At 47.0% G+C, this 27625-nt stretch overlaps 1 protein-coding gene across 9 annotated transcripts in view; it reads right to left on the bottom strand.

Moving 5' to 3' along the window:
* The window catches only part of aff2 (AF4/FMR2 family, member 2), a 536338-nt gene that overhangs the window by 400566 nt on the left and 108147 nt on the right, over positions 1-27625 (bottom strand). For 6 of the 9 annotated variants that reach the window (XM_038775398.1, XM_038775391.1, XM_038775394.1 and 3 more), the window contains 2 exons: positions 14803-14923; positions 11225-12181 (listed from right to left, as the gene is read on the bottom strand). In XM_038775398.1, coding sequence (XP_038631326.1) covers positions 11225-12175 — 951 coding nt within the window. In that variant the 5' untranslated portion in view covers positions 12176-12181; positions 14803-14923. The remainder of the gene's footprint in view (positions 1-11224; positions 12182-14802; positions 14924-27625) is intronic. The other 3 variants (XM_038775395.1, XM_038775400.1, XM_038775399.1) reach the window with 1 other exon arrangement.

Genomic DNA, 27625 nt, shown 5'->3' with positions numbered 1-27625 from the left:
AAAAATGTTCCTGTCAATGACTCAATAACACTGACTTGAGAAGACCTTCGCTGAGTGTATGTTTTGATTTGCTTGCAATTCTTGTTGTCACTGCAAGTGAGATATCAACTGCTTGCCAAGCTTAACAATATCTGAAGATGCACTCCTGTTTGAATATTTATTTAACGTACAGTGATGGGTGGGGGCAGGGGCAGTTCCCTCCATAACCTTTGTCCTTTCTAAATGTTCAATTATCATTTTAAATTAGTTGAGTTTTCTATGGCCGGACAACTGAATGCATCAGTCATGAAACATTTAGGGGGTCATCCAAGGTCATGTACAATGAACTGCGTCGTGTTCTTGAGAGGAAGGAGTGACGATAGTTCCCAAATCCTTCCACCACTGGGGATTTTCCATATCTCATTTCTGGATCTCTATGATGGACTTACTCCGAGAGATGGTTTGCTATGATTACTCCATGATCTGCTGCTGAACCCCACCCATTTTTTAAATTTTATTTATAAATTTAGAGTACCCAATCAATTTTTTCCAATTAAGGGGCAATTTAGCATAGCCAATCCACCTAGCCTGCACATCTTTGGGTTGTGGGGGTGAAACCCACGCAAACACGGGGAGAATGTGCAAACTCCACATGGACAGTGACCCAGAGCCGGGATCGAACCTGGGACCTCGGCGCCATGAGGCAACAGGGCTAACCCACTGCGCCACCGTGCTGCCCACTGAACCCCACCCATGCCTTTGTTTCCTCTGTACTTGACTATTCCAACACACTATAGCGGGCTTCCCACATTAAACATAGACATAGACTTTACAGTGCAGAAGGCCATTTGGCCCATCGAGTCTGTACTGGCCCTTGGAAAGAGCATCCAAGTTAACCCCACACCTCTGCCCCATACCCGTAACCCAGAAACCCCACCCAATCCCTTTGGACACTGAGGGCAATTTAGCGTCGCCAATCCACCTATCCTGCACATCTCTGGACTGTGGGAGGAAACCCACGCAGACACGAGGAGAATGTGCAGACTCGGCACAGATAGGGACCCAAGCCGGGAATTGAACCTGGGACCCTGGAGCTGTGAAGCGACAGTGCTAACCACTATGCTACTGTGGCGCCCGACTTTTAACAAGCTTCAAGTGTTCCAAAGCTACGCGATTCCCTCTCCCAAGTCCCGTTCACCAGTCATCCCAGTGCTGACTGACCTCCATTGGCTCTTGATAATGCTTCAATTATAAAACTCTCAACCTTATTTTCAAATGACCCCATGGTTCGCCACCCCCACCCCCCCTCATATCTCTGTAATCTCCTTCAGCCTCACACGCCCTCCAAGAACTCTGCATTCTTCCAACTGGGGCCTCATGTGCATTCTCGATTTGGAATTGTTCCGCACTGGTGGCTGTGTTAGAATTCCCTCCACAAACCTATCCGCCGATCAATTCTCCTTTTGCCATCGATGGCTGTCCCTCGATTCGAGGATGGTGTCTACTCAGAGTTGCATGTGCTGGATGGCCAATTCTCGATCATCAAATATTAGGATGCATGGGGCAGGACGTGCCAATGTCCTCCCCGGAACAATGCCCGTTTGTGAGTTGGGAATATAATAATAATAATAATAATAATCGCTCATTGTCACGAGTAGGCTTCAATGAAGTTACTGTGAAAAGCCCCTAGTCGCCACATTCCAGTGCCTGTTTGGGGAGGCCGGTACGGGAATTGAACCCGCGCTGCTGCCTTGTTCTGCGTTACAAGCCAGCTATTTAGCCCACTGTGCTAAACCAGCCGGGACCTGGTGGGGGAGGTGTCTTTCATCCATCCGGGCACAGGCTCTGAATTGTCCCGCCGGCGGAAAATCCCACCCACAGCGTCCAATCCATCAAAATTGATTTGGGAGGAGTTTCGCCTGAATGCTCGCAAAGCCCACTTCAAGAAGGACACCAACGTTTGTTCAACGGACCGCCCTGTGAGTCAGGTGGATGTGGCGGAAACATTGCTGACGGATCTTCTCAAGGGCTCTGATGTGAGCAGATCTCATTCCAGAGAAAGAATGTTGTGTCAACAACTGCTCAGCACACTGGGACATGTTGACTTACCTTTGTTGTCAAACACTCATGGTAACATGTATATCAATAGCTACATCTATTCTCTCATCTTATATGGGTCCAGTGACAAATTATTTTGATGACTCTCCTGTGAAGCGCCTTGGCACTAAATAGAAGTTATTCTTGTGTCTTGTGACGAGCTGTATGCTCAGATGCGAACCAGACAGACCTTGCTGATTATTTGACTTGCAATCCTTAAAATAGTCACATTTAATTTGTCACTGAATCACACGTATGGAAAAGAGTCTACTTGGATTCAAAATTACATTCTTAAAGGTTTTGTTTAAAAGTATCAGCCCGTTTTAAACAGAAGGATATGCGCAGAAACCCAAAACCATGTTTTGGAACCTATACTAAGCTACTGAGTTGTGTACACAGGAATGGGTTCTGCTCTCCTAAAGTGAAGTGTGTCTCCTCACTCCATAGCTACACATTTCACAGGGCCAAGCTGTGCTTCAGGCACAGCAGTCCAAAAATCAGGGCCTTGGCATCCCCAGATTATACAAGGTTGCTCCCGCAGTTTAATTCGATAAAATCACATGGTGTATCAAAAATCCTTTCTATGCCCCCTGCGCCCATCAAAAGCCCCGTCAAGCTCTTCCATGATTCAAGCTCACCCCCATGTTTTCCCTCTCGTCCTGCTCTGCCAGCCGAGCATCACCCTCTGCCCAACCCCACCCCCATTCCCACTCACAAAAGCCTGTCAACATGTCCCCGGAGCATCCATAGAATTACTTAACGTCTGGACTCTATCACCGATCACCTACTTCGCGATTGCCTGCGGTCCAAGCAATGGCCACCTGACCAAGTCCTGAACGGCATTGCGGCCAGCCAGCCAGGAAAGAGGCACATTCGCCCCTGGCTTGTACAACGTGGCACCCATTAAAATCCAGCTCCATATCTTTAAGTGAATGTATATTTAGCCCAAAACTAGGAACATTTCAGACCGCCTTCATCATCACTTCCTTTCAGGGGGAAAAAAAAAAAATCAAAAAAAAACTTGTGCGAGCGTTCTGTTGATTTGCAAAAAGACAAAAATCCCAAAGTGACCAAAATATTCTTCCTGCTTACTTTGTCAGTGCGCAACCCAGCTTTCATTCGCCTGGTGTTTATTTGCAATTGAAGAGTTAATATTGACAAAATGTACCGAGGCGGGAAAAATGTTCAGCAGCAAATTTTCACCCGAAGTAAAAATAAACAGTAACATCTGCAGCGCAAACTGGTGGAACCCGTACATAATAATAAACTTTTTTGTCTTCTTCTAACTAAGCACCATCTGCAATCAGCCTTCCGTGGATATAAATAGCCCTTTGTACCGTTTCCTCCGACGGCAATGCTGCGAACACACCAACCTCTCTTTAAGTGCCCCTTTCCCCTCACAGTTAGGGGTCTCGCTATCAGGTCATTTGCATATTTTACACCCTATTAACACAATTGCTCAGCAAGTGAATCCTTAGGGACTAATAACTACACATTGTTTCCCTTCACTTCCTAAACTGTTATGTGTTTTGAAAAGCAGTGTATAGAGATTGTGGGAATTAATCTGCCAATAAACTACACTCTTGTTTCGTAGGCCGACCTGCCGCCGCTTTGACCAAACAGCAGGAAGGTGGTCGACCTGTCATCTGCTTTTTTCCAATTGCCTGTCAGAACACAAACTGTTTTCAAAACTGCCGATTGCAATATTGAGAGGGTGTTCCCCTCCCCTTGTGTGAGCAGTCAACAAAGGTTGTAACTACTGAGAGAAGAATTTGTATTCATTTAGCGGCCTCCACGACCTCGGAACGCCCCAAAGCACTTTACAGTCAATGAAGTACCTTTGGAACGTATTGTAAAACAGCAATGTGATAATAACTAGATAATCTGTCTTTTAGTGACGTTGATTGAGGGATAAACATTGACCAGGACACTGGGGATGACTCCATGGCTCTTTGTCGAAATGATGCCGCGTGTGGGTTATCCTCCATCCACCTGACAGGGCAGACAAGTGCTTTAGTTCATTCGCCTCATCTGAAAGACTACCCCTTCAGCAGTGCCCCCTCAGTAGATGGCTAGGATTGCAGGTCCCCTTTTGGTGTTCAAATCTCTGGAGTGGAACATGAACCCGCAACCTTTCGACTCTGAAACCCAGGGCAGCTGTCAGGCCTTCCCCTTGCTAATCAGCCCGAAAAACCAAAGAATCTGCAACTTTATCTTGAACCATCTCTTTTCTCAACAGGCTTCTGAGTTTTCAGCATCAGAAAATAACAATCCAAGTTCATGGATTTCATGCCAAAGCAACAGGCCTGATTATTTATTATCGTGGGGCCTACAGGAACGTGGAATTTTGGCAGGTCTTGCATCTAACCTGACATTTTTTTTTTTAAAACTGCACAAAAAGAAATAAAACGCGAACTTTTCAGTTCAACCTCATTTTGAAAATGCGACAGGGTTGGTTATTATATAACCGGCACCCAAAGGCGAATTTCATTGACAATAGGACATCCCGTAGGTAAAGGGGAGAAGCTAAGAAGTGACAAATAGGAATAATTTACTCACCAGCACGAACTGTCGTCAGCTGTTTGTGACTGTAAACTGTCGTGGCACGTATTTTGTGTGGAAGTTGCACGCTTTAGAAACAGTGCAGCGTTTCCATCACTAGGGTGCTCCATTGCTCTCCTTTCGTGCAGTTCTGGGTAAGGTCACAACTCATCATAAGGAGTAACTCGTCATTTTTAAGATTTTGAAATGCGTCTTAGGCAACCACCCTACGAAGCAGAGGCTATTGAATTGGCTGCCTGGTTTAAGGTTGAATAGTGGGCACGGTTAAGGCTAATTCAATACCACCTGTTTTGTGCTGCCACTCAGCCTGATTACAATAACCTGTGCTGTAAACATCAGGACGCCTATTAAGACCACCTGTATCGGTCAACGAAATGGAAGCTGGGCGGAGCTCAGAGCAAATGGTCTACTTCACAGTCACAAAGGGCGAGATCTTTCGGCTGTTCCCAAGGCGGGATTTTCCGAGATTTTCCGGTCCAGCTGATGTTGCGGGATTCCCGGCGGCCTGAGTTGGATTTAATGGGAAAATCCCCATTGACAGCAGCGGGACCAGTAGGCCATCAAACCAAAGGCGGGACACTTCCCGGCCGCCAGAGAATCTCACCCAACATCGATTAACATAGCAAACAGTCTGGAGTCTGTTTCAAAGGGGTTTACAATCCTTGGCTTTATCCTGGCAAAGGACTCAAACAAATCTGCAAACGCTAAAAACAGAACCAAACTGGATTCCTTCTTTACAGTCTGTTTTCGAGTGAACTCACGACTGAAACTAGAGCTGGACGTGCTGGAAAAAGCAGGGTAATTTCTTCAGTAAGCGAAGGGGAGTGAATGAACACAGGGTGATGCACATCAAGTCAATTCCTGTTCTTTAAAGATGGAGGAATTACCTCCATTCTGGCTGGCAAAAGCAACCTAAAGCTTTCCACAGAGGACGAGTTGGTAAGGGTGGGAGATTGTAGTGCGGTGGTAATGCTTCTGGGCTCGTCATCCAGAGCCCCAGGTGAATTCCACCATTGGAATTCAATTGCGATTGAACCCGGAATTGAAAGCATGTTTGGCTAAATCTTCGGTTATCACAGAAACCCGTCTGTTTGACTCGTGCTCTTGAGGGAAGAAAATCTGCTGTCCTTACCTGGCCTGGCCCAGTGTGTGATTCCAGACCGGCAGTAATCTGGTTGGCCCTTAACTGTCCTCTCAAATGGATTAACAAGCTATTCAGTTCAAGGGCAAAAATGGATGGACAACAAATGCTGGCCTTGTTATCGTCGACCACTTCGACCTGAACTCCATTTTCCAGCTTTAAACCCACATCCCTTGATCCCCATATTAACAAATATGTAAGGTTGCATCAATCGCAGCCTTGAAAGATTGGCACCCAAAACCCATGACCTATAAGAAGAGTTCCATGCTTGTCAGGGAGGCCTAACCTCAAAGCCTCATCAATTCTGAGTGAACACAAGCCCTCTCCCTAGTCCTTGATTTGCAATGCCAGTAAATATTGCAAAAGTTCTGAAGAAGAATCATATTTGACCCCAAATGTCAACTCTGTTTCTCCTGGGGCAGCATGGTGGCGCAGTGGATAGCACAGCTAACTCGCAGGGCTGAGGTCAAAGGTTCGATCCCAGCTCTGGGTCCCTGTCCGTGTGGAGTTTGTACATTCTCCCCGTGTTTGCGTGGGTTTTGCCCCCACAACCCAAAGATGTGCAGGGTAGGTGGATTGGCCACGCTAAATTCCACCTTAATTGGAAAAAATTAATTGGGTACTCTAAATTTATAAAAAAGACTCTTGTTTTTCCTCGCACAGATGCAACCAAACTTGCTGAGTATTTTTAGCATGTCCTGTTTTTATTTCAGATTTCCAGCATCTGCAGTATTTTTGCTTTTAATAACCTACACAAACATGGTTAAGGGCGGGAGTCTCCAACCATTCACGGCAGCGGGATTCTCCGAGTGTTCTTTTTTAAATATTTGTTCATGGGATGTGGGCATCGCAGGCTGTGCCAGACTTTATTGCCCATCCCTAATTGTCCTTCAGGGGGCAGTTAAAAGTCAATCACATTGCTGTGGGTCTGGAGTCACATGTAGGCCAGACCGGGTGAGGGTGGCAGATTTTCATCCCGAAAGGGCACGAGAGAACCGGATGGATTTTCTTTCATGACAATCGACAATGGTTTCACGGTCATCATTCGACGTTTTAATTTCAGATATTTTATTGAGTTCAAATTCCATCACCTGCCGTGGAGGGATTCGAACCTGGCTCCCCAGATCATCACCCTGGGTCTGTGGACTACGAGCCCAGCGATAATACCACTGTGCCACCGCCTCCCGCAAATCAGGGTTCTCCGGACCTGCCGCAGTGAATGGGGCAGAGTCCCAAATTCTCCGACCTCAGCTGCAGTGTTTGAAACATGCTGGAACAGTTCTGACATTATGTGGCCATTTTTCTTTGGAACGATCCCATTGCTACGGCAGCTGATTTTTCAGAGTTTGGGACCTCTCGGGAAAGCTGTCTCCTGAATGATGCAGAAGGGGAACGGTTGAACACATCATAGAATTTACAGTGCAGAAGGAGGCCATTCAGCCTACCGAGTCTACACCGGCCCTTGGAAAGAGCACCCTACTTAAGCCCCATGCCTCCACCCTATCGCCTTTATCCCCATAACCCCACCTACCCTTTTTGGACACTAAGGGCAATTTAGCATGGCCAATCCACCTAACCTGCACATCTTTGGGCTGTGGGAGGAAACCGGAGCACCCGGAGGAAACCCACGCAGACACGGGGAGGACGTGCAGACTCCACACAGGCAGTGACCCAAGCCGGGGATCGAACCTGGGACGCTGGAGCTGTGAAGCAACTGTGCTAACCACTATGCTACCGTGTTGCCCTGAACATCAGAAAATGATGAGCAGCATAAGGTGAGGTGGCCCGCCCAGCCTGCCGGTGGGGGGGGGTTATGATGTTTGAGCAATCCGGGCATTGGCCGAACACCAGGGGATTCTCCGAACCCCTGCCGGGTCGGAGAATCGCCGGGGGGGGGGGGGGGGGGGGGGGTGTGAATCCCGCCGGCTGCCGAATTCTCCGGCGCCAGGGATTTGGCGGGGGCAGGAATCGCGCCGCGCTGGTCGGCGTGGCAGCAGTCCACCCCGGTGATTCAGAGTGGCCGCCCGTTTTAGGCAGGTCCCGCCGGCGTAAATGACAACAGGTACTTACCGGCGGGACCTGGCTGCGCGAGCGGCCTCCGGGATCCTCGGGGGGGGGGGGACGCAGGGGCATCTGGCCCCGGGAGGTGCCCCCTCCCGGTGGCCTGGCCCGCGTTCGGAGCCCACCAATCCGCGGGCAGGCCTGTTCCGTGGGGGCACTCTATTCCTCCGCGTCGGCTGCTGTGGTCCTCCGCAGTGGCCGACACGGAGATGAACCCCCCCCCCCACGCATGCATTGGGATGACGCAGCACATGCTGGGGCTCCCGCGCATGCGCCAACTCGCGGTGGGTGGTGGAGGCCATTCGGCGCCTGTTGGCATGGCACCAAGCCCGCTCCCCGCCGGCCGGCACGCACATACCACCCCGGCGCCGGCCTAGCCCCTGAAGGTGCGGAGGATTCCGCAGCTTTGGGGCGGCCCAATGCCAGAGTGGTTCACGCCACTCCTTCGCGTCGGAGGTGCCCGCCCCGCCGATTCCCGCAGAATCCCGCCCCAGGAGTCACGTGCTTTCCTGGGAAGGCAAAGAACAGATGAAAACCCATGGGCTTTTTGGGAAAATAATTTACCGAATGGAATATCAAGGGTGATCTAGTGTGGCGGCAGCCACAATATCCACCATTTCAAACTGCTGACTCTTTCAATGTATCATCCAGCACGGCTGATGCTTAGCTTTTAAGTTCTATCCTTGAGCCAAGTGGTGTTTAGGTTGTGGGTTCAAACCCCTTTTCAAAGTTTGATCACAAAACCTCGGCAGACGGTCCCTCTGCAGTCATGATGGAGAGCTGCGCTGGCAAATGGACTTGTTTTCTGATGAGACTCCAGTCGTTGGGATCCTCTTTTCTGGCTACCAGTACAGCCCCGCCCAGCGGGGTGCGGCGGCTTCAATGAGAAAACTCATTGACAAGCGGCGGGAAGAGAGAACCCTGCGCCAGTGAACGGCGCACCACCGAGGAACATGTGGCTCAGGGAGTGGAGGTTCCCGCCTGTTCTACTGAGCCCACCCTCTCAGGTGGAGCACTATTTCAAACAAGAGAACAGCAGTTCTTCCCGGTCCCCTGGCCAGTATCAATCCCTGAACCAACATCACAAAAACACATCTCTTTTTTTTTTATAAACTTAGATTACCCAATTATTTTTTCCAATTAAGGGGCAATTTAGTGTGACCAATCCACCTACTCTGCACATTTTTGGGTTGTGGGGGCGAAACCCACGCAGACACGGGGAGAATGGGCAAACTCCACACGGACAGTGAACCAGAGCCGGGATCGAACCTGGGACCTCAGCGCCGTGAGGCAGCTGTGCTAACCACTAGGCCACCGTGCTGCCCTGCAAAAACACATCTCTGTCCATGTATCTCACTGCTGCTGGTGGGATCTTGCTGTGCGCAAATTGCCATGTCTACGACCTTAGAACGGTTACTACGTTTTAAAAGCACTTCATGGGCTTGAAAACACTTTCGGAAGTCCAAAGGTCATAAAAGGAGCTATTTAAATGCAAGTAATTTCTTTTTAACTTGGTGTACGAGTAATAATGCCTGGCCATCATTCCAATGTGCGCATTAGTGTCGTCAATTTTGTAAATAAAACGTTAATTTGTGTTGGTTTGTTTACTCGTGTGCATTCCCGCAATTGATGCCCAAATAATAATAAGTCACTGGCTCCACGATAATGCTGCCTTGCCCAGGGTGAATAACAGGAAGTTGAATTCCCTCAAGCAGGATCATTCCAATAAGCAGTGGTTGACACTCTGCTGTCACATATGTTTCTGTTTACGATAGAGCCATTGATGTTCAAAATGCCGAAGAATATGACATCCCATTTCAAAGAGGGGAATTAAAACCAGCAGAATTAGGGTGCCTGACACAGCACATTCTGTAAAGTGCACGAAACTCCAGTAACCGCACAGGCAGTTGATGTGTCTGCCAAGGTAACAGCTCATCCAGCACAAGTTCCAAGTCCTATTTTTGTTGGCCAGAGGAAAAACGAGGAGGCTAGCCTTCGGCCACAGAGAAGCATTGTTTGCTCCTCGCTTGCACCAGTCGATATGTAAACCACAACATTCAGGGCAAGAGCAAGGGCTCATAAGAGTGGAATTAATGTTCAGTACAAATTGATGAGCCATTGCAGGGAAGAGCACTTATGCTCTGTAATATGTATCACACTGTCATCTATTAATATAAGAGGTAATTTTATGATACCACATTTTACTCCACGTAATTTTACCCAAACGGCATTTGTCATTTACAAAGCTGTTAAAGAAGCATTCAGATTCTTCACAAGTTTTTTGGGGCCAGGATTTTCAGTAGTCAATTGGAATTAAAGGATTGGGGTATTATGACAAGGGTATAAGCTGACAAATTAGAAGGAGGAGTTGGTTAGTTTCTATCTAATGCCTTGTTACGGGAATTTCCGCACCCCTCCACCCCCACCCATAAGACATGGGAGCAGAATTAGGCCACTCAGCCCATCAAGTCTGCTCCGCCATTCAATCATGGCTGATATGTTTCTCATCCCTATTCTCCTGCCTTCTCCCCATGACCCCTGGTCCCCATATTAATCAAGAACCTATCTATCTCTGTCTTAAAGACACTCAGTGATTTGACCTCCACGGCCTTCTGCGGCAAAGCTTTCCACAGATTTACCACCCTCTGGCTGAAGAAATTCCTCCTCATCTCTGTTTTAAAGGAACATCCCTTCAGTCTGACGTTGTGCCCTCTGGTTCTAGTTTTTCCTACAAGTGGAAATATCATCTCCACATCCACTCTATCCAGGCCTCGCAGTATCCTGTAAGTTTCAATAAGTTTCCCCCCTCGTCCTTCTAAACTCCAATGAGTACAGACCCAGAGGAAGTGAGCCTGGGGCAGGTGCCCTTTCGGAGGTCGCTTTGTCATTCGGCTAATTTTGTTGGGGGAAGAATATGGAAGAAAGGCAGAAAAATGGAATTGAGGTGCACAGGCCATTCATGGTCTACTTGAATGAAGGAGTCAGCCTGAGGAACTGAATGGACTCCTCCTGTTCCTGGAGATCCCAACGTTATGTAAACATAAGTTTCATAATATTTAGTACAAACAACTTGCCAACATTTCCAACCAGAGTTCTCATTACACTCTGCGCTTTCAAGTAAACGCCAATGATTTAATTTGGGTTTATCAAGTGCAGCCGGATATTCGCCAACCTTGTAACTCTTCATTGTAACAATTTCAGATGCGCCATGGTTGACTTCTGACACCAGATAGGCTTCCATACATCTATACACAGAACACAACACAAACCTCGCAGTAGTACAACCCTGCCACTCCAAAACAAACCATAACCTGGGACCAACATTCCACGTTTATTCTGTGTTTTTTTTCACATGAGATTTGAAAATTGTGAGGGTGCGCTTACCTCACCAGGTTGCGGGATCGTCAGCTTCGGCAACTTGCACTTGGCACTTGCTGTGCAGGGCTTTCCATCCAAGAGGCTCCCAAACAACTGGCTACTAAAAGCATCCTCGATTTCCATTAGCGGTTTCAGCTCAGGCGACTCAATGGGAGCTTGGTCCTGCCCATCCATAGGTCTTACATAAGCAGTGGGCTTCTGCTGCACCATGTTTGACTTGGGATAAAGCCCCGGAGGGAAGTTCTGAGCTGACAGCGCGCTGCTACAGGGTATCAGTGATGTAGAAGGGGCCGGGGATCCGGAAGAGTGGGAAACAGCATCACTGTCAACAGGAGACTTTCCATGGCAGCTGTCCTTGTAGGAATGATCTCCACTGCTGGACTTGGAGTGGCTATGTCTTTTGGAACGTGAAGTGGTACAGGGACTGGATGACTGCGACTTAACGCACTCCTCCGCAGCAGCCTGGTGATCACCTTTGTGCAGTTCTGTCTGACTGCTATAAAGGTCGTTGTACCTGTCCTGTGCTTGTTCATGTGTGACAGGATGCTTCCCTCTGCTCTGCTGGTTGCTGGTCTGGCTGTTAGACTGCACACTATGCCCACCCCCGGAGCCATGACCACCCCGAGACCAGTCCGTCCGGGATTTCTTGTTGCTCTGGTGCCCATGCAGCAACGTCGAACTCAACGACAAAGAGGAGGAAGGTGGGGGCATGCACGTCGAGGAATGGCTGCTACTTTGGCGGGACGGCGCCATTTTGGTTCTCGGCTCGGTGAAGAAACCCTGCTCCATTTTCTCGACAGGGGTTTGTGGAATCAAAGACTTGGGGATGCCCACAAGGTGACTCTGGTTCGAGCGGTTCGTTAACAGATCCTTCATTTCGTCATAGTTTCCTAACGTACTCTGCACACGATTGGAAAGGGCATCGCCCTTGCTGGTCTGAAAGAAATTAGATGGCATACAAAACTAAACAGTAATTATTTTAAAAGGACAACAAAGAATCCTTATACTGCACTATAATGGCTCCTCATTCATCTCCCCTAATCAAGAATAGTTTGTTTGCCACATGACATCGGGTAGGTTTGCTTGTGTTTTGCATATTGGTGAATGTTACTGCATTCAAAAACAAATAAATATGATCATTTATAGAACATAGAACAGTACAGCACAGAACAGGCCCTTCGGCCCTCAATGTTGTGCCGAGCAATGATCACCCTACTTAAACCCACGTATACCCGTAACCCAACAATCCCCCCATTAACCTTACACTACGGGCAATTTAGCATGGCCAATCCACCTAACCCGCACATCTTTGGACTGTGGGAGGAAACCGGAGCACCCGGAGGAAACCCACGCACACACGGGAGGACGTGCAGACTCCACACAGACAGTGACCCAGCCGGGAATCGAACCTGGGACCCTGGAGCTGTGAAGCATTGATGCTAACCACCATGCTACCGTGAGGCCCTATTTGTGGGACCTATAGGGGTTGTTAAAACCTAGCTGGTTCGCCAATGCTCCATTAGGGGAGGGGGAAGGATGACACCTTTACCCATTCTAGCACACAAGTGACTCCAGTCCCACATGGTGCAGTTGACTCCTGAAACCCTGTGAAATAGCCAAAGATTAGCTATGTTGGAAAGGTCCCTCTCATTGCTGCATTGGCACAACATAGAACCCAGTGGGATTGCCCGTCAGCTGCGGCCAAATAAAAACTTCGGGTGGGACCAAAGAGTTTGGAACAGCCAGCCCCAGAGCTACGGCAGATACCATGCTGCTGATAGTGGCAAAGGATGTCAAGCCAATTCTTTAAAGGCCATTCATTTAACCCTCTCAAGAGTTGCCAAAAGGGCAATTTTGAAGGTTGCATTATAAAGGCAGCAGAATATACTCCCAGCACCAGCCTTTGATTTTTTTTTTCTTCCCCCCCCCCCAACCTTAATAATGGGAGTGATACCACAAAGGTTTGGAAGAAGGGAGTTAAACATTAAACATTTGGAGACATACATTTTACTTGTTAGGAGAAAACAATTAAAAATAAATTTGTAAATGCGTCCACTTATCAGCCCTGAGACATATTATACAACTAGCACATTGCACCCAATAGAATGCAATTTTTAAACACTTTTCCTCTTTTCAACCCAAGCTCAGAAGATCTGAGTTGCAAATAATAGTCACTTGTAAAAGTGGTTTGGTGGCACTACCTATTCACCTATATTGTAGGTCTGCAAAACTGGACTAGAAAGCATTGGAACCAAAACGTATTGATTTGGGCTGACAGATGATGGTCATGTATCTACATATCGTTTTCAGCAGTTAAACACATGCTTGCATCTTGGACATCTTGTTGCACACAAACGTGCGCACACATATACAAACACACAGTAAAGATTTGGGCATTTTGGCCGACAATTGGTAGGTAAATGACTATTTCCCACGAATCACAAAATACATTTTTTAAAATTTTAATTCCTATTGCCTTTTAGACCTTCACTTCCTGCAGTACTAAGAATGTTACTTCAGTCAATGCTTTGGTTTGCAAACCTCAATACAAGAGCGAACAAATTGGCTTCCTCTTGAATCTTAACTCCTGATTATTTTTGAGTAAGCTGCTGGCCACGAGGTGTTATGGAAGTACGCATCTGCCCTCTGGATGTCCGTGTTACTGGTTTCCACCCCCCCCCCTCCTCCCCCCCCTCCTCCCCCCTCCCCATCTCCCCCCCTCCCCTCCCTCCCCTCCCTCCCTCTCCCCCCTCCCCTCCCTCCCTCCCCCCCTCCCTCTCCCCCCTTCCCTCCCTCTCCCCTCCCTCCCTCTCCCCTCCCCTCCCCCCACCTCTCCCCTTCCCCTCCCCCTTCCTCCCTCTCCCCTCCCCTCCCCCCACCTCTCCCCCTCCCCTCCCCCCTCCCCTCCCCTCCCCCCCACCTCTCCCCCTCCCCTCCCCTCCCCTCCCCCCCACCCACCTGCAAACCCCACCCCTCACAACTACCACATTTGCCTAAGTTGCAAGATCTGTTGTGTCCTTCCCCCCCGCCCCCCAATTATTGTTACGTGTTGGTCAAAACTCCCCAAATTAATGCCCAAAACATTGGTTACAAACATGGATCAACATTAGCAATTTACCCTCCACATCTACAGGTGAAGCCATTAATTAATTGCCAGCCAGGAAGAAAATATTGTTTGTGACTTAAGAGGGCAGACGTCCCTGAGTGCCCCACCCTGAATGTCTGCTTGTTCATCTAGTTCAAACCTGGGACCATGAAGGCCTCAGGCTTTTGCACTTCAACTGGAAAACGTTACAAATTTGGTCATCGAAAAGTAATTTCATTCAAAGCCAATCTTGTAGCATAAATTAGCTAAATCTGGGAACTGTACATGTGTATTTGTCCCACATTGCCTGAATTTAACAGTAATTACTACAAATTGATTAATTAATGACATGATTCGAAGCAAATCAGGATATTACCACTTATCACCACCATTTTCCTGCTCTTAATGTGCAAATGTTCTCAGAGTACAGCCAAGCACCTCTAGGTGCAACACCAAAGTTAAACTGAAACAACGTTTTAACGCACTTGGACCAGGCTACCTTGTAGGGTTCACTGAATAGATTAAAACTTGAAGCAAACAGATCCTCGTCTTGAAGGACTTCCTGATTCCGTCTTTCCCATTCCTTCCTCCGCAGCGCATTCCGATCCTGTTCGTAGTGACTGCAACAGACATTGGGGAGAGGGCATTTAAAGACACGTAGGCGAAAGCTGAGAGCTTTGCAGAGCTGACAAGACGAGTGTGACAGATGATAGATCAAATGTTATGCCTTTTGAGTAAAGTGCCAGAGCATCAGATCCCTTGATACGCTGAACAACTCATTCCATGGAAAAGAGGGGGTGTGGGGGTGGGGGAACGCGACCATTGAAACCTTGAAGGAAATTTAAAAAAAAACAAAAGGGGAGGCAGGCTTCAACTTGCAATCACAACCCTCTGGGGACCTGCAGCAGGGGACACTTGTGTGCATTCAACCTGCATTGATCTGTTATGAGCGTTTGGTAGCAGTTAATTAGTGAACAAACTCTAGATGACAATTTAAATAGCAGATTGCACACATTGATGATATCTGTCACAAGAGAAAAAAAAACAACCTTCGCTGGCTTTTGCACAGCACAAATACTAATATTAATAACAGCCTGATAGTTGAGGCAATCAAGCCCCTGCTGAGGTCAGGTGAAGTTGAAAAATCACCAAAGATGCTCCAACAAATTTTCCAGCATCATAAATCCAGCACCTATCCTCAATAGATCACGGTGGGGTGTAACGGGGGAACGAACCGTATTACTCCGAGGATTAAATACTACAGCGATCCCTCTTTCAGCGTTTAAAACGTCAATTATTAATTTAAAACAGCAGCTAATTAAACTTGTGGTTGATCATTTAGACCCTTTGTTCTGCTAGCTGCGACAATGACACTTATGTAAGCATGTTAACTGTAATCAGCCTTTTGGAGTAATCAAAGGGAGTTTGCTTCTGTCTTGTTCCAGTGCATCTGCTTGTCCTTCACAACATAAACTATAATAATGGATCAGATCCTGGGAAAAACCGTGGTCTGTTTCTTTAAAATAAATTTAGAATATATAATTAATTTTTTCCAATTAAGGGGCAATTTAGCGTGGCCAATTCACCTACCCTGCACATCTTTGGGTTGTGGGGGCAAATCCCACGCAAACACAGGGAGAATGTGCAAACTCCACACGGACAGTGACCCAGAGCCGGGATCGAACCTGGGACCTCGGCGCCGCGAGGCAGCAGGGCTAACCCACACTGCGCCACCGTGCTGCCCACAAACCATGGTCTGTTAATGATGCAGGTTATAATTAATGAACAAAATCAGCCAGCAAGATCAGAGGGTTACGGAGATACGCTGTCAGTTGCGTATCTCTAAAACTCGATGTTCAATGAACAGCACTCTGCTTTTTGATTCCTACAAGTTCCATCTCACCTTTACCGTCTCCGTTTTAAAGGAACTTGCTGGATTTTCACATTAATTGTCCAATAAACAGACTGCAGAAAGTTTGGGCCAGCAATTAAAAGTGTAAGAACCCCTTTAACGATGTGACATTTGTTACGACAATGCCAATCAACCTCTCCAGGCCAGAAAGGGAACAATTAAAACTGTTCAGTCTCATTCCTGCATGCAATCAATTGATGTTGGAGATTCTTTTTAAAAACTGAATTTAGAAGTTTTTTCTCTCACCTTCCCGTACTTTTTTCTTTCACCCTCTTTAATTTTCTTTCTATATGACCCTACTCCATCCCACTTCCTTCCCTGTCATTACCCTGCTACTTTCTCAATTGTTGACTCCCGTTCGTTGAGGAGATAGCCTGTTGGCCTCGCCGTTCATTTAGGTCCCAGATGTTCCGTTGCCCTCACTGTGTCGTTTTCAGCCTGTACATCCAGCAGTTTGGAATGCAAAAGAATGGCGAGCTTAAGGGTGAAGAAAGAAATCTAGCTAACAGTGCATTGGGCACCAGATGCACCACTCCAGAAAAATCCAGATGTACAATTTTCACAAAATTGGGAAAATAAAAGGAAAGTATGCTAAAACATAATAGGTTGATAATAACAGTGATACCCTAGAAAATACTGTGAGTAACAAGCTAAAAATGAATGTTTAACAGGTTCCTGCGGTGTAGGACGGTGTGCCTTTGTAAAACAAGTATCCACCTGTTTATCTTGAACGGGTTAACGTTAAAAATGGCAGGCAAAAGGAATTTCTCGTGAGTATATGGAGCATAGATCTGCCAACGGTAATCCGATCTTTTCAGATAAGTAGCCTGTCCATCAGAGGCATTTTAGAAACAAGTGCAATCGCATTTCAGGGACAATGAACACACAGTGCAATAATTATTGAGTTATATACCTGAGGATTCGATTGGGCATGTTACAAAATCAAGTATTTAAAATACTTTCAGGAGTGCATCATTACTTTGTCACTTCATTGAGAAGTGTTGCTGTTTTCTTGGATTACACAGTTTGAACTCACTGAAGTATATATTTTACATATGCTAGGATTTAAAAACATTTGTACCCTTTCTAATAACTGAGTGCATAAGTGTATGTTTGTTTGTTTTTTAATTGACTGTATAATGGCAGCTGGAGCTGCAATGGTAGTATTGAAATAATGCAGCGTAAAATCCTAATCTTCACTGGTGTCCAATCCCAGTCTCCGGTTTGTCTATACCTGTTTGATAATGCTTTGCGAACCATCCTGGGTCATTTTGCTATGTGGAAGGTGCTACATAAATGCTGCTGTTGCTGGAATTTTCCACAAATCTTTTCATCAAACTGAGCTGAGGCGTGTAAGCAAGAGGTAGGAATTAAGAATGACCTGCAGTTGTATAGGGACTTTCCACTCCTTCAAAACAACTCAAAGTGCTTGACACCCACTGAAGTAGTTCTGAAATTTAATGTGTGAAATTGCTGACCAATTTCCACATGGCAAACAGCAATGGGATGCATTTTCTTAAATTTAAAAATTAAGGGGCAATTTAGCGTGGCCAATCCATCTACCCTGAACATCTTGGGATTATGGGGGATGGACCCAAGCAGACACAGGGAGAATGTGCAAAATCCACACGGGCAGCCACAAGGGGCCAGGATCGAACCCGGGTCCTGGGTGCCATGGCGCCACCGTATTGCCCAACAATGAATACACGATACTGTGTTGTTGGTCAAAGGAGAAATGTTGGCCAAAGGTATTGGGGAGAACCATCCCTGTTCCCCTTCAAAGCTGTGTCTTGGGATCTTTCACATCCAACAAAGAGGACACGTAGGGCTTCGGTTTGCTGTCTCATCGAAAGACAGCACCTCCAAAAAGGGCAGTATTCCCTTAGTCCTGCCCTGGGAGGGTCACCTAGATTTTGGATTACAAGTCTCTGGAATGGGGACTGCCTCCGAGGTAAGAGCGCTGCCCCTGAGCTAGCATTCAGCCATGGAATTCTTTTGACATGACTCCCAGTCACACTTCCTCCAAGCCAGTTGGACAGTAGTGTTGCTGTTGTGTCATCTCAGGGGAAATCCACAAGTTAAGATCATCCTCCACAATGGATTCCCGACACTGCTAAGTCTTTATAACTGAATTTATTTCAACTTCTGGGTTTTTTCCACAGCGGTAAACAGAATTAAATATACCCTCACATCGAGGAATACCAATGTGACAATAATAAGGGGGAGGATGAAAGCAAAATTGCGAAGGATGCTGGAAATCTGAATTGAAAACATGTTTGAAACACTCAGCAGGTCAGGCGCAATCTGTGGAGAGAGAGTGAGTTAATGTTTCCGGAACTCTATAGAGTGCTTCTAATATTTTCTTTTTTTTAATAAATTTAGAGTACCCAATTCATTTTTTCCAATTAAGAGGCATTTTAGCGTAGCCAATCCATGTAGCCTGCACATCTTTGGGTAGTGGGGGTGAAACCCACGCAGACATGGGGAGAATGTGCAAACTCCTCACAGACAGTGATCCAGAGCCGGGATCGAACCTGGGACCTCGGCGCCGTGAGGCAGTAGTGCTAACCCACTGCGCCACCGTGCTGCCCTGGCTTCTACAATTTTCTATGAGGGAGATCAAATTGAGTTGACCTCATTAAATACTGCACCCCAGAAAATGCTATAAGAAGTACAGCAAGCCAAATGTTTAACAGATTCATATAATGCTCCTCCGCTTATTTTCCCGCCATTTTCCGGCACAGGTTTGGAGGGCCAAACGACCTGTTCCTGTGCTGTACCTTGCTTTGTTCTTTGCGGTAAAATGTCATACCAAGGAGAATGCCGCTCAAATTACTCAGTAATATAATATTGGCGACAGTCATTTGCGATAGCCTGCAAGTTATGAGCTGGAATAAAGCAAATTGTTGGTGCTAACTCTTGGCAAGACAATGGTAGTATTATCTGCAGGGAATGTTCGTAAATCAAGTTGCTCCTACTCTCAACCAGATCCAAACCTCACCTTCTATGGAGACACTCCAACATATTATAAACATAATTAAGTGACTAACTCAATTACACAAGACTGAGGGGGGAGAAAACACAGCTTGAATTATAATCACAAGAAAAAGTCTTTTTTTTTTAATTCATTCAAGGGATGTGGACTTGGCAGGCTAAGGCAGCATTTATTGCCCATCCCTAATTGTCCTTGAGAAGGTGGCGTGAGCTGCCATCTTGAATGTCTCCATGTGGCATAGGTACACCCACAGTGCCATTAGGGATTAAGTTGCAGGATTTTAGACCAGAAGACACAGAAGCAGAATTCGGCCACTCGGCCCATCGAGTCTGCTCCGCCATTCAATCATGGCTGATATTTTTCTCATCCCCATTCTCCTGCCTTCTCCCCATAACCCCTGATCCTCTTATTAATCAACAACCTATCTATCTCTGTCTTAAAGACAGGGAATTGGCCTCCACAGCCTTCTGCTGCAAAGAGTTCCACAGATTCACCACCCTCTGGCTGAAGAAATTCCTCCTCATTTCTGTTTTAAAGGATCGTCCTTTTGGTCTGAGATGGTGTCCTCTGGTTCTAGTTTTTCTGACAAGTGGAAACATCCTCTCCACGTCCACTCTGTCCAGGCCTCGCAGTATCTTGTACGTTTCAATAAGATCCCCTCTCATCCTTCTAAACTCCGAGTACAGACCCAGAGTCCTCAAAAATTCCTCATACGACAAGTTCTTCATTCCAGGGACCTTTCTTGTGAACCTCCTCTGGACCCTTTCCAAGGCCAGCACATCCTTCCTTGGATACAGGGCCCAAAACTGCTCACAATATTCCAAATGGGGTCTGACCAGAGCCTTTTACAGCCTCAGAAGTACATCCCTGGTCTTGTATTCCAGCCCTCTTGACATGAATGCTAACATTGCATTTGCCTTCTTAACTGCCGACTGAACCTGCACATTAACCTTAAGAGAATCGTGAACAAGGACTCCCAAGTCCCTTTGTGCTTCTGATTTCCGAAGCATTCCGAAGCATTTGACCCAGTGACAGTGAAGGAACGGAAATTTAATTCAAAGTCAGGATGGTTCGTGGCTCGGTGGGTACCTTGCAGCTGGGGTGTTCGTATGAAAATCGCTTATTGTCACGAGTAGGCTTCAAATGAAGTTACTGTGAAAAGCCCCCAGTCGCCACATTCCGGCGCCTGTTCGGGGAGGCTGGTACGGGAATCTACAGTCCTTGTCTGTCTAGGTGGTGGAGGTCATGCGATTGGAAGGTGCATAGTTTTTCATATATTTCTATATTTTATGAATATATTCATGACCTTAGAAACTATAAAGTATAAATGTACAATGTATTCATTTTTTTTATCATAATATATATGCTTTTAAATATTTACTTGATTTCAGAATGCAGAAATTCATGAAGAGTGTATATGTGTACAATATTTGCCCTTCCTATATTTTCATATATTTAATATATTTATCTCATTATTCAATCATCCCAGCTCCAGGACATCACTGCAGGTGTTCCTCGGGGTAGTGCCCTGGGCCCAACCATCTTCAGCTGATTCATCAGTGACCTTCCCTCCATCATTAGAATAGAAGTGGAAATATTCACTGCTGATTGCACAGTGTTCAGCATCATTTGTGACTCCTCAGCTGCTGAAGCTGTCCGTATCCCTATGCAGCAAGACCTGCACAGTATTTAGGCTTCGGCGGATAAGTGGAAATTAACCACACAAATGCCAGGGCAATGACCATCTCTAATAGGAGAGAATCTGACCATCTATCTCCCCTTGACAATCAATGGCATTAACATCTCTGTATCCCCCACTATCAACATCCGAGGAATTAACATTGACCAGAAACCGAACAGAACTTGTCTCACATAGCAGATTACTATGTAAAGTTAAAGCGCATGGGATTGTGGAGAGCGTCTTGAGATGGATAGAAAGTTGGTTAGCAGATAGGAAGAAAACAGTTGGGAAAAACGGGTCTTTTTTCTGATTGGCAGGCAGTGTCTAGTGAAGTACCGCAGGGATCTATGCCAGGACCCCAACTGTTCATATTATATATGAATGATTTGGGTGAGGGAACTAAATGTATCATCTCCAAATTTGCAGATGATACAAAGTTGGGTGGGAGGGTGAGCTGTGAGGAGGATGCAGAGATGCTACAGCAGGATTTGGACAGGCTGTGACTGAGCATATGAATAGCAGATGTAATATAATGTGGATAACTGTGAGGTTACCACTTCGGTAGCAAAAATAGGAAGGCAGATTATTAAATTGAGAGAGGTAGCTGCTCAGCAGGACCTTGGTGTCCTCATGCATCAGTTGCTGAAAGTAAGCGCGCAGGTACAGCAGGCAGGAAAGAAGGCAAATGGCATGTTGGCTTCATAGCGAGAGGATTTGAGTATAGGGTCAGGGATGTTTACTGCAATTGTATAAAGCATTGGTGAGGCCACACCTGGAGTATTCTGTGCAGTTTTGGTGTCCTTATCTGAGGAAGGATGTTCTTGCTATGGAGGGAATGCAGCAAAGTTTTACTAGGCTGATTCCAGGGATGGTGGGACTGTCATATGAGGAGAGACTAAGTCAGTTAGGGTTATATTCATTGGAGTTTAGAAGAGTGAGAGGGGATCTCATCGAAACTTATAAAATCAAAGAATGTTCCCGATGGTGGGGGAGTCCAGAAGTAGGGGTCATACTTTGAGAATAATGGGTAAACCTTTTACGACTGAGGTGAGCAGACATGTCTTCACCCAGAGAGTGGTGAAACTGTGGAATTCGCTATAATAGGAAGTGGTTGAGGCCAAAACATTGTAATTTGAAGAAAGATATGGAGGGATCAGGGTATTGAACTTGAGGATCTGCCATGATCAAAATGAGTGGCAGAGCAGGCTTGACGGGCTGAATGGCCTCCTCCTCCTTCTATTTCCTATTTATGTTTCTATGTATATAATATTGTGGCCACAAGAGCAGACGAGAGGTTGGAACTTCTGGGACGAGTAACTTAACTCGCCACTCACCTCGGGTCCTTTAATTCACCTTCCAAACCCTCAACCTCGACCACCTCGAAGAACAAGGGTCACAGTGGCATGCGACCATCACCAACTGCAAGTTCCCTTCCAAGCCACACATCATCCTGGTGGGGATATCGCTATTCCTTCTCTATCGCTGGGTCAAAATCTGCAAATTCCCTTCCTAACAGTACTGTGACTATGCCACAAGGACTGCAATGGTTCATGAAGATAGCTCACCACCACCTTCTCAACGATAATTAGTGGTGGCAATAAAGGCTAGCCTTACCTGCAATCTCAATACCAAGAACAAATAAAAAAATATACACATGCACATCTTTGCATATCACCGAATCATAGAATTCCTGCGGTCCAGACAGAGGCCATTCAGCCCATCCAGTCTGCACTGACCTTCCGAGAGAGCACCCTAACTAGGCCCAATCCCTGCCCTAGCCCAATAAATAAATCCTAATCTTTTGGACACTAAGGGGCAATTTATCGTGGCCAATCCACCTAACTTGCACATCTTTGGACTGTGGGAGGAAACCGGAGCACCCGGAAGAAACCCACGCAGACACGGGGAGAATAGACAAACCCCACGCAGACAGTCACCTGAGTTCGGAAGCAAACCCGGGTCCCTGGCGCTGTGACGCTGCAGTGCTAACCACTGTGCCACCGTGCTGCATATGTTACATTCCAGGAGCCACACTCCAGCCATCATACCACAACAGTTAAACTTTGTCACAAATAGAAACAAGTCATTTAAACCAAACCCTGCTAATCACGAAAAATTTACAATTGCCCTCTGAATGCCCTCAACGATGATACGATTACCTGGATTTTCAGAGAGTGTGCCTGAGCAGTGGCCTTATGGATGGGTACAAACACCACTACCGTTACCTGACTCCAGACTGCCCCATGATCAATCCCAAAGGAAATCTGTAATTATCCCAACGTGCATTGTAGCAGGCCAGTACTATTTCAGTAAGGTTGAGACCGGGTAATGGCCATCGTTTATCACAGAGCCAATGGCACTTAATGGGGAAATATACAGCCTGCAATACATCAGTTAATGTTTGCTGATGATAGCCAGAACCCAACCACATCACATTAGTTAATGTCATAAAGTTTTAAAGCCTTAATTCATACTCACTGATTTGGGCACAAGTACTCAGGGTATGGTTTTACACCAAGATTTCATTATGTCTTTGCAATGTGACCATATCCATTATCAACACTGTGCATAGGTGTCAACATAGCAGAGACGAATTTTGACCAGCCACGGGTTATCAGTTCTACATTTTCAAATGACGCTTAAAACTACTCATTGAATTCCCATTAGTGCATTGACTCATGGTGGCCTATAGCACTCCATGTGGCATGGCTCCAGCATATTTTAGCTTGGCTTTCAAATTATATTATCTATGGACCAAAACATTGTCAAGGCAAAATAATTAACTTAGAGGGGCCATACTGCCAAATGGTATTTAGCCAAGCGTGCTGTCTGATAAGGAGAAACATGTCACTTACTAATTTGGAAAGCTTATAATTGATCATTTTCATTCACAAAATCCCATTATCTACTGAGGAACAAATACAATAAACCCTCTGTATCTTTGTCAACCATTATGATGTGTTGTTGTGTGGAACTTGTTCCAGAGAGGGATTCTCTCTTCGGAAGGAGATTATATAAGTTGTTTATTACTTAGTAGGTCATAGTGTTTGAGCGTTGTGTGAGAACCTCTGTCACCACTAGACACTCAATGCTAATTGTATTGCTTTCTAAAATAGTCAATGATAACACTTAAAGCTTTGAACTATTGCAGTGGGATATTGGCTCAATGCCCTTGTTGAAATTCCCCTCTTCCCTATTTGGGCATTAACCTACTTATGTGGCTTCGACCTCTGTTAAAATGGGCTGGACAAATTCCAGTTAAACACATCAAGCATTCATATTCTGCTACCTCACAGTTTCATCTCATGCAGCAAGCAAAAATCCAACAGCAACCAGCATCTAACCAACAGCAACATACATTTATACAGCGCCATTAATGTGTAAAAGCTGCCCAACTTCCGTCTTCACTGTAAGTCCATCAGCCCAAGCAATTGTTATGAGAAACAGGACTACACTCGGATATGAGAGTTTCCCCTCAGGGTATGAATAGGAAAGTAAAGTAAATTCTATGGAATTCTTTTTATTTACTGGCTTTGCTGGCTGGAATTTAGTGCCCAAACCCTAATTGCCCCTTGAACTGAATAGCTTGCTAGGCCATTGACGAGTCAACCACATTGCTGTGGATCTGGAGTCACATGTAAGCTAGACCACGTAAGGACGGCAGATTCCCGTCCCGAAAGGAAATTAGCCGGCACGGTGGCACAGTGGTTAGCACTGCTGCCTCACAGCACCAGGTACCCAAGTTTGATTCCGGGTGACTGTCTGTGTGGAGTTTGTATGTTCTCCCCATGTGTGCGTGGGTTGCGTCCGGGTGCTCCGGTTTCCTCCCACAGTCCAAAGATGTGCAGGTTAGGTGGATTGTCCATGACAATATTGCCGCCTAGCGTCCGGGGATGTGCAGGTGAGGTGGATTGGCAGGGATAGGATTGGGGCGTGGGCCCAGGTGAGGTGCTCTTTCGGAGGATCTGTATGTACTCGAATGAATGCCCTTCTTCTGCGCAGTAGGGAGTCTATGATAGTCAGCAGATGGGCTTTTATGACAATGGTCATCTTTAGACTATTAATTTCATATTTTTATTTATTTCACCATTGTTCATTTTGAACCTGGATCGCCAGAGCATTGTCCTGTGTCTCTGAATTGCTAGTCCAGTGACAGTACCATTGAACCACCGCCTCCCATTCAAGGGAGTGCTGGTTTTGTTTGGGATGCAGTTCTGCCAGGACAGAGATGCGAGATGGATCATCAGGCCAGTAAAACAAAGAGGTGCAAGGCAAACACCAGCTGACATGAAACAGGTGCTCAGATATTTGGGGAACAGTGCAAAGAAGTTACTGTGAAAATCCCCTAGTCACCACATTCTGGTGCCTGTTCAGGTACACAGGAGGAGAATTCAGAATGTTCAAATTGCCGAACAGCACGTCGTTTAGGACTTGTGGGAGGAAACCGGAGATATTTGGGGAAAAATGGAGACAGTCACAGATATGTTTTAGTCCTTGTGTGATCTTCAGCCCCTGCCATTCCGGTAACACAGTGGTTAGCACCGTTGCTTCACAGCGCCAGGGTCCTAGGTTCAATTCCCGGCTTGGGTCACTGTCTGTGCAGAGTCTGCACATTCTCCCTGTGTCTGCGTGGGTTTCCCCAGGTGCTCCGGTTTCCTCCCATAAGTCCTGAAAGACATGCTGTTAGGTAATTTGAACATTCTGAATTCTCCTCCTGTGTACCCGAACAGGTGCCAGAATGTGGCCACCAGGGGCTTTTCATAGTAACTTCATTGCACTGTTAATGCAAGCCTACTTGTGACAATAAAGATCAGTATTATTATTCATCTACAAACGTTATTGGGTCCAAGTCTTTGCAGGCCTCGTCAAACCGATCAATGAAAGGCAAATTGACAGTTCAGAAATAAAAAATATTTCCCACGTAACGTCACGTCCTTCGGTGGAACCTGAACTAAAATGTGAACCGGCAAACAGAACGATGAAGTGCAGTTGATAAGGCGTCTGTGTAATGCAAATGAAATAGGAAAGGCTGGTGGGAATTGTCATAAAAAGGTGTCATCCGTCAGGTCAAAAATAAGTGGGTCTGAAAGGAACTGCACTTGAACTCCAGAAAGAACGAGCAAAGGATAGAATGTGACAATGAAACAAATTGACGGTTAAGTGGGCTTTTTGAGAGGTAGTGGAGAAGATGCCAGTGTGAAGGGACGAGTAATTCCTCTTTGCAGTGAAACATCTTAAACATTTTCTTTATCCCCTTGCTTATGATTTGATGATAAATAGTGGAGGAGTTCTCTCTCATTGTTGTTTGTGCTTAACATTTAAAAATGCCCTTTCAGAAAGCGAAACATTTCTTTCACATCCTCAAGGCCCCCCCAAAGTATTTGACAAGCAGTTAATTATTATTTTTGATGTCTGATGACATAATGCAATACTGAAGTCGAGAAGCAAATGAATGGCCACATAAGCTTTTACAGCTGATTAGTCGGCTGGGGCCAGAGGGCAGGGGAGGGGTCACCTATATGACCTAGCGCACCAGGTTTATAGCGGGGTGCCAGCAGCACACGCAGCCACATGGCTGCCTTGCCGGCTGCGGTAATGGTGTTGCGCACCTGTCCACCCCAACCCCACAACCCATCTCCTGACCACCCTTCACTACTTCCCCCAGCCCTGACAGAAGCCCCCCCGGCCAGCGGCACAACCGTCGGTGAAGTATGGTGGTGTTGGACACTGTCTGTACGCCCTCTCTCTCAGAGGCCACCATGCCACGTTCACGGTTTGTGAGAGCACACGTGAAACGCGCCGTCGGGAACTAAGCCCATCGGAGGCGGAGCATCGTGGGTGGGCCCATTAATGATATGTGAACGGTGTTGCAACTGCGGGCGGCATGGGTCACATTGACGCCGTTTTCGAGCAGGCGGACCGTCGCGATTCGGCATCAAATTGGTGCCTGCCGCAATTCCGGCGTCGGAAGCTATATTCCACCCAATCGCACGCCCCGATCTCGACGTCAGCCAACGCAGAATCCCACCCCATACCTTCCATTATACAATCCACCTTTCAGAACTGCGGAAAAAATAAACATGCTGACAAAATGTTTTACATTCATCAGGGCAGATACAAGGGGCGGGATTCTCCCACCCCCCGCCGGGTGGGAGAATCACCGGGGGGAGGGGGGGCGGCATGAATCCTGCCCTGCTGCCCCGACGCCGGCTGCCGAATTCTCAGGCGGCAGTTTTTTGGCGGTGGCGAGAATCGCGTCGCGCCAGTCGGGGGCCGTTGAAAGCGGCACCCCCGGCAATTCTCCGCTCCCCGTTGGGCTGAGCGGCCGCCCGTTTTCGGCCAGTCCCGCCAGCGTAAATTACACAAGGTTTGTACCGGCGGGACCTGGCTCAGTGGGCGGCCTGTGGAGTCCTCGGGGGGGGGGGGGGGGGGGGGGGGGGGGGGGGGGATCTGCGGGCGGGCATATGCCCTGAAGGCACTCTTTCCCTCCACGCCGGCCGCTGTAAACCTCCGCCATGGCCAGTGCGGAGAAGGAACACGCTGGTGCTCCTGCGCATGCGGCAACTCGTGCCGGCCGGCGGAGGCACTTCGGCACTGTATGGCGCGGTACCAATCACTCCAGTGCCGGCCTAGCCCCCAAAGGCCCGGAGGGTTCCGCACCTTCTGGGCGGCCCGTGTCGGAGTGGTTCACGCCACTCTTTGGCGCCGGTACAGCCTGCCCGCCGGATACCGGA

This window comes from Scyliorhinus canicula, chromosome 17 (genome assembly GCF_902713615.1).
Source record: "Scyliorhinus canicula chromosome 17, sScyCan1.1, whole genome shotgun sequence".
NCBI classification, from domain to species: Eukaryota; Metazoa; Chordata; class Chondrichthyes; order Carcharhiniformes; family Scyliorhinidae; genus Scyliorhinus; species Scyliorhinus canicula.
The sequence above is the reverse complement of the archived record's forward strand: the minus strand, read 5'-3'. Positions and strand labels throughout refer to the sequence as shown.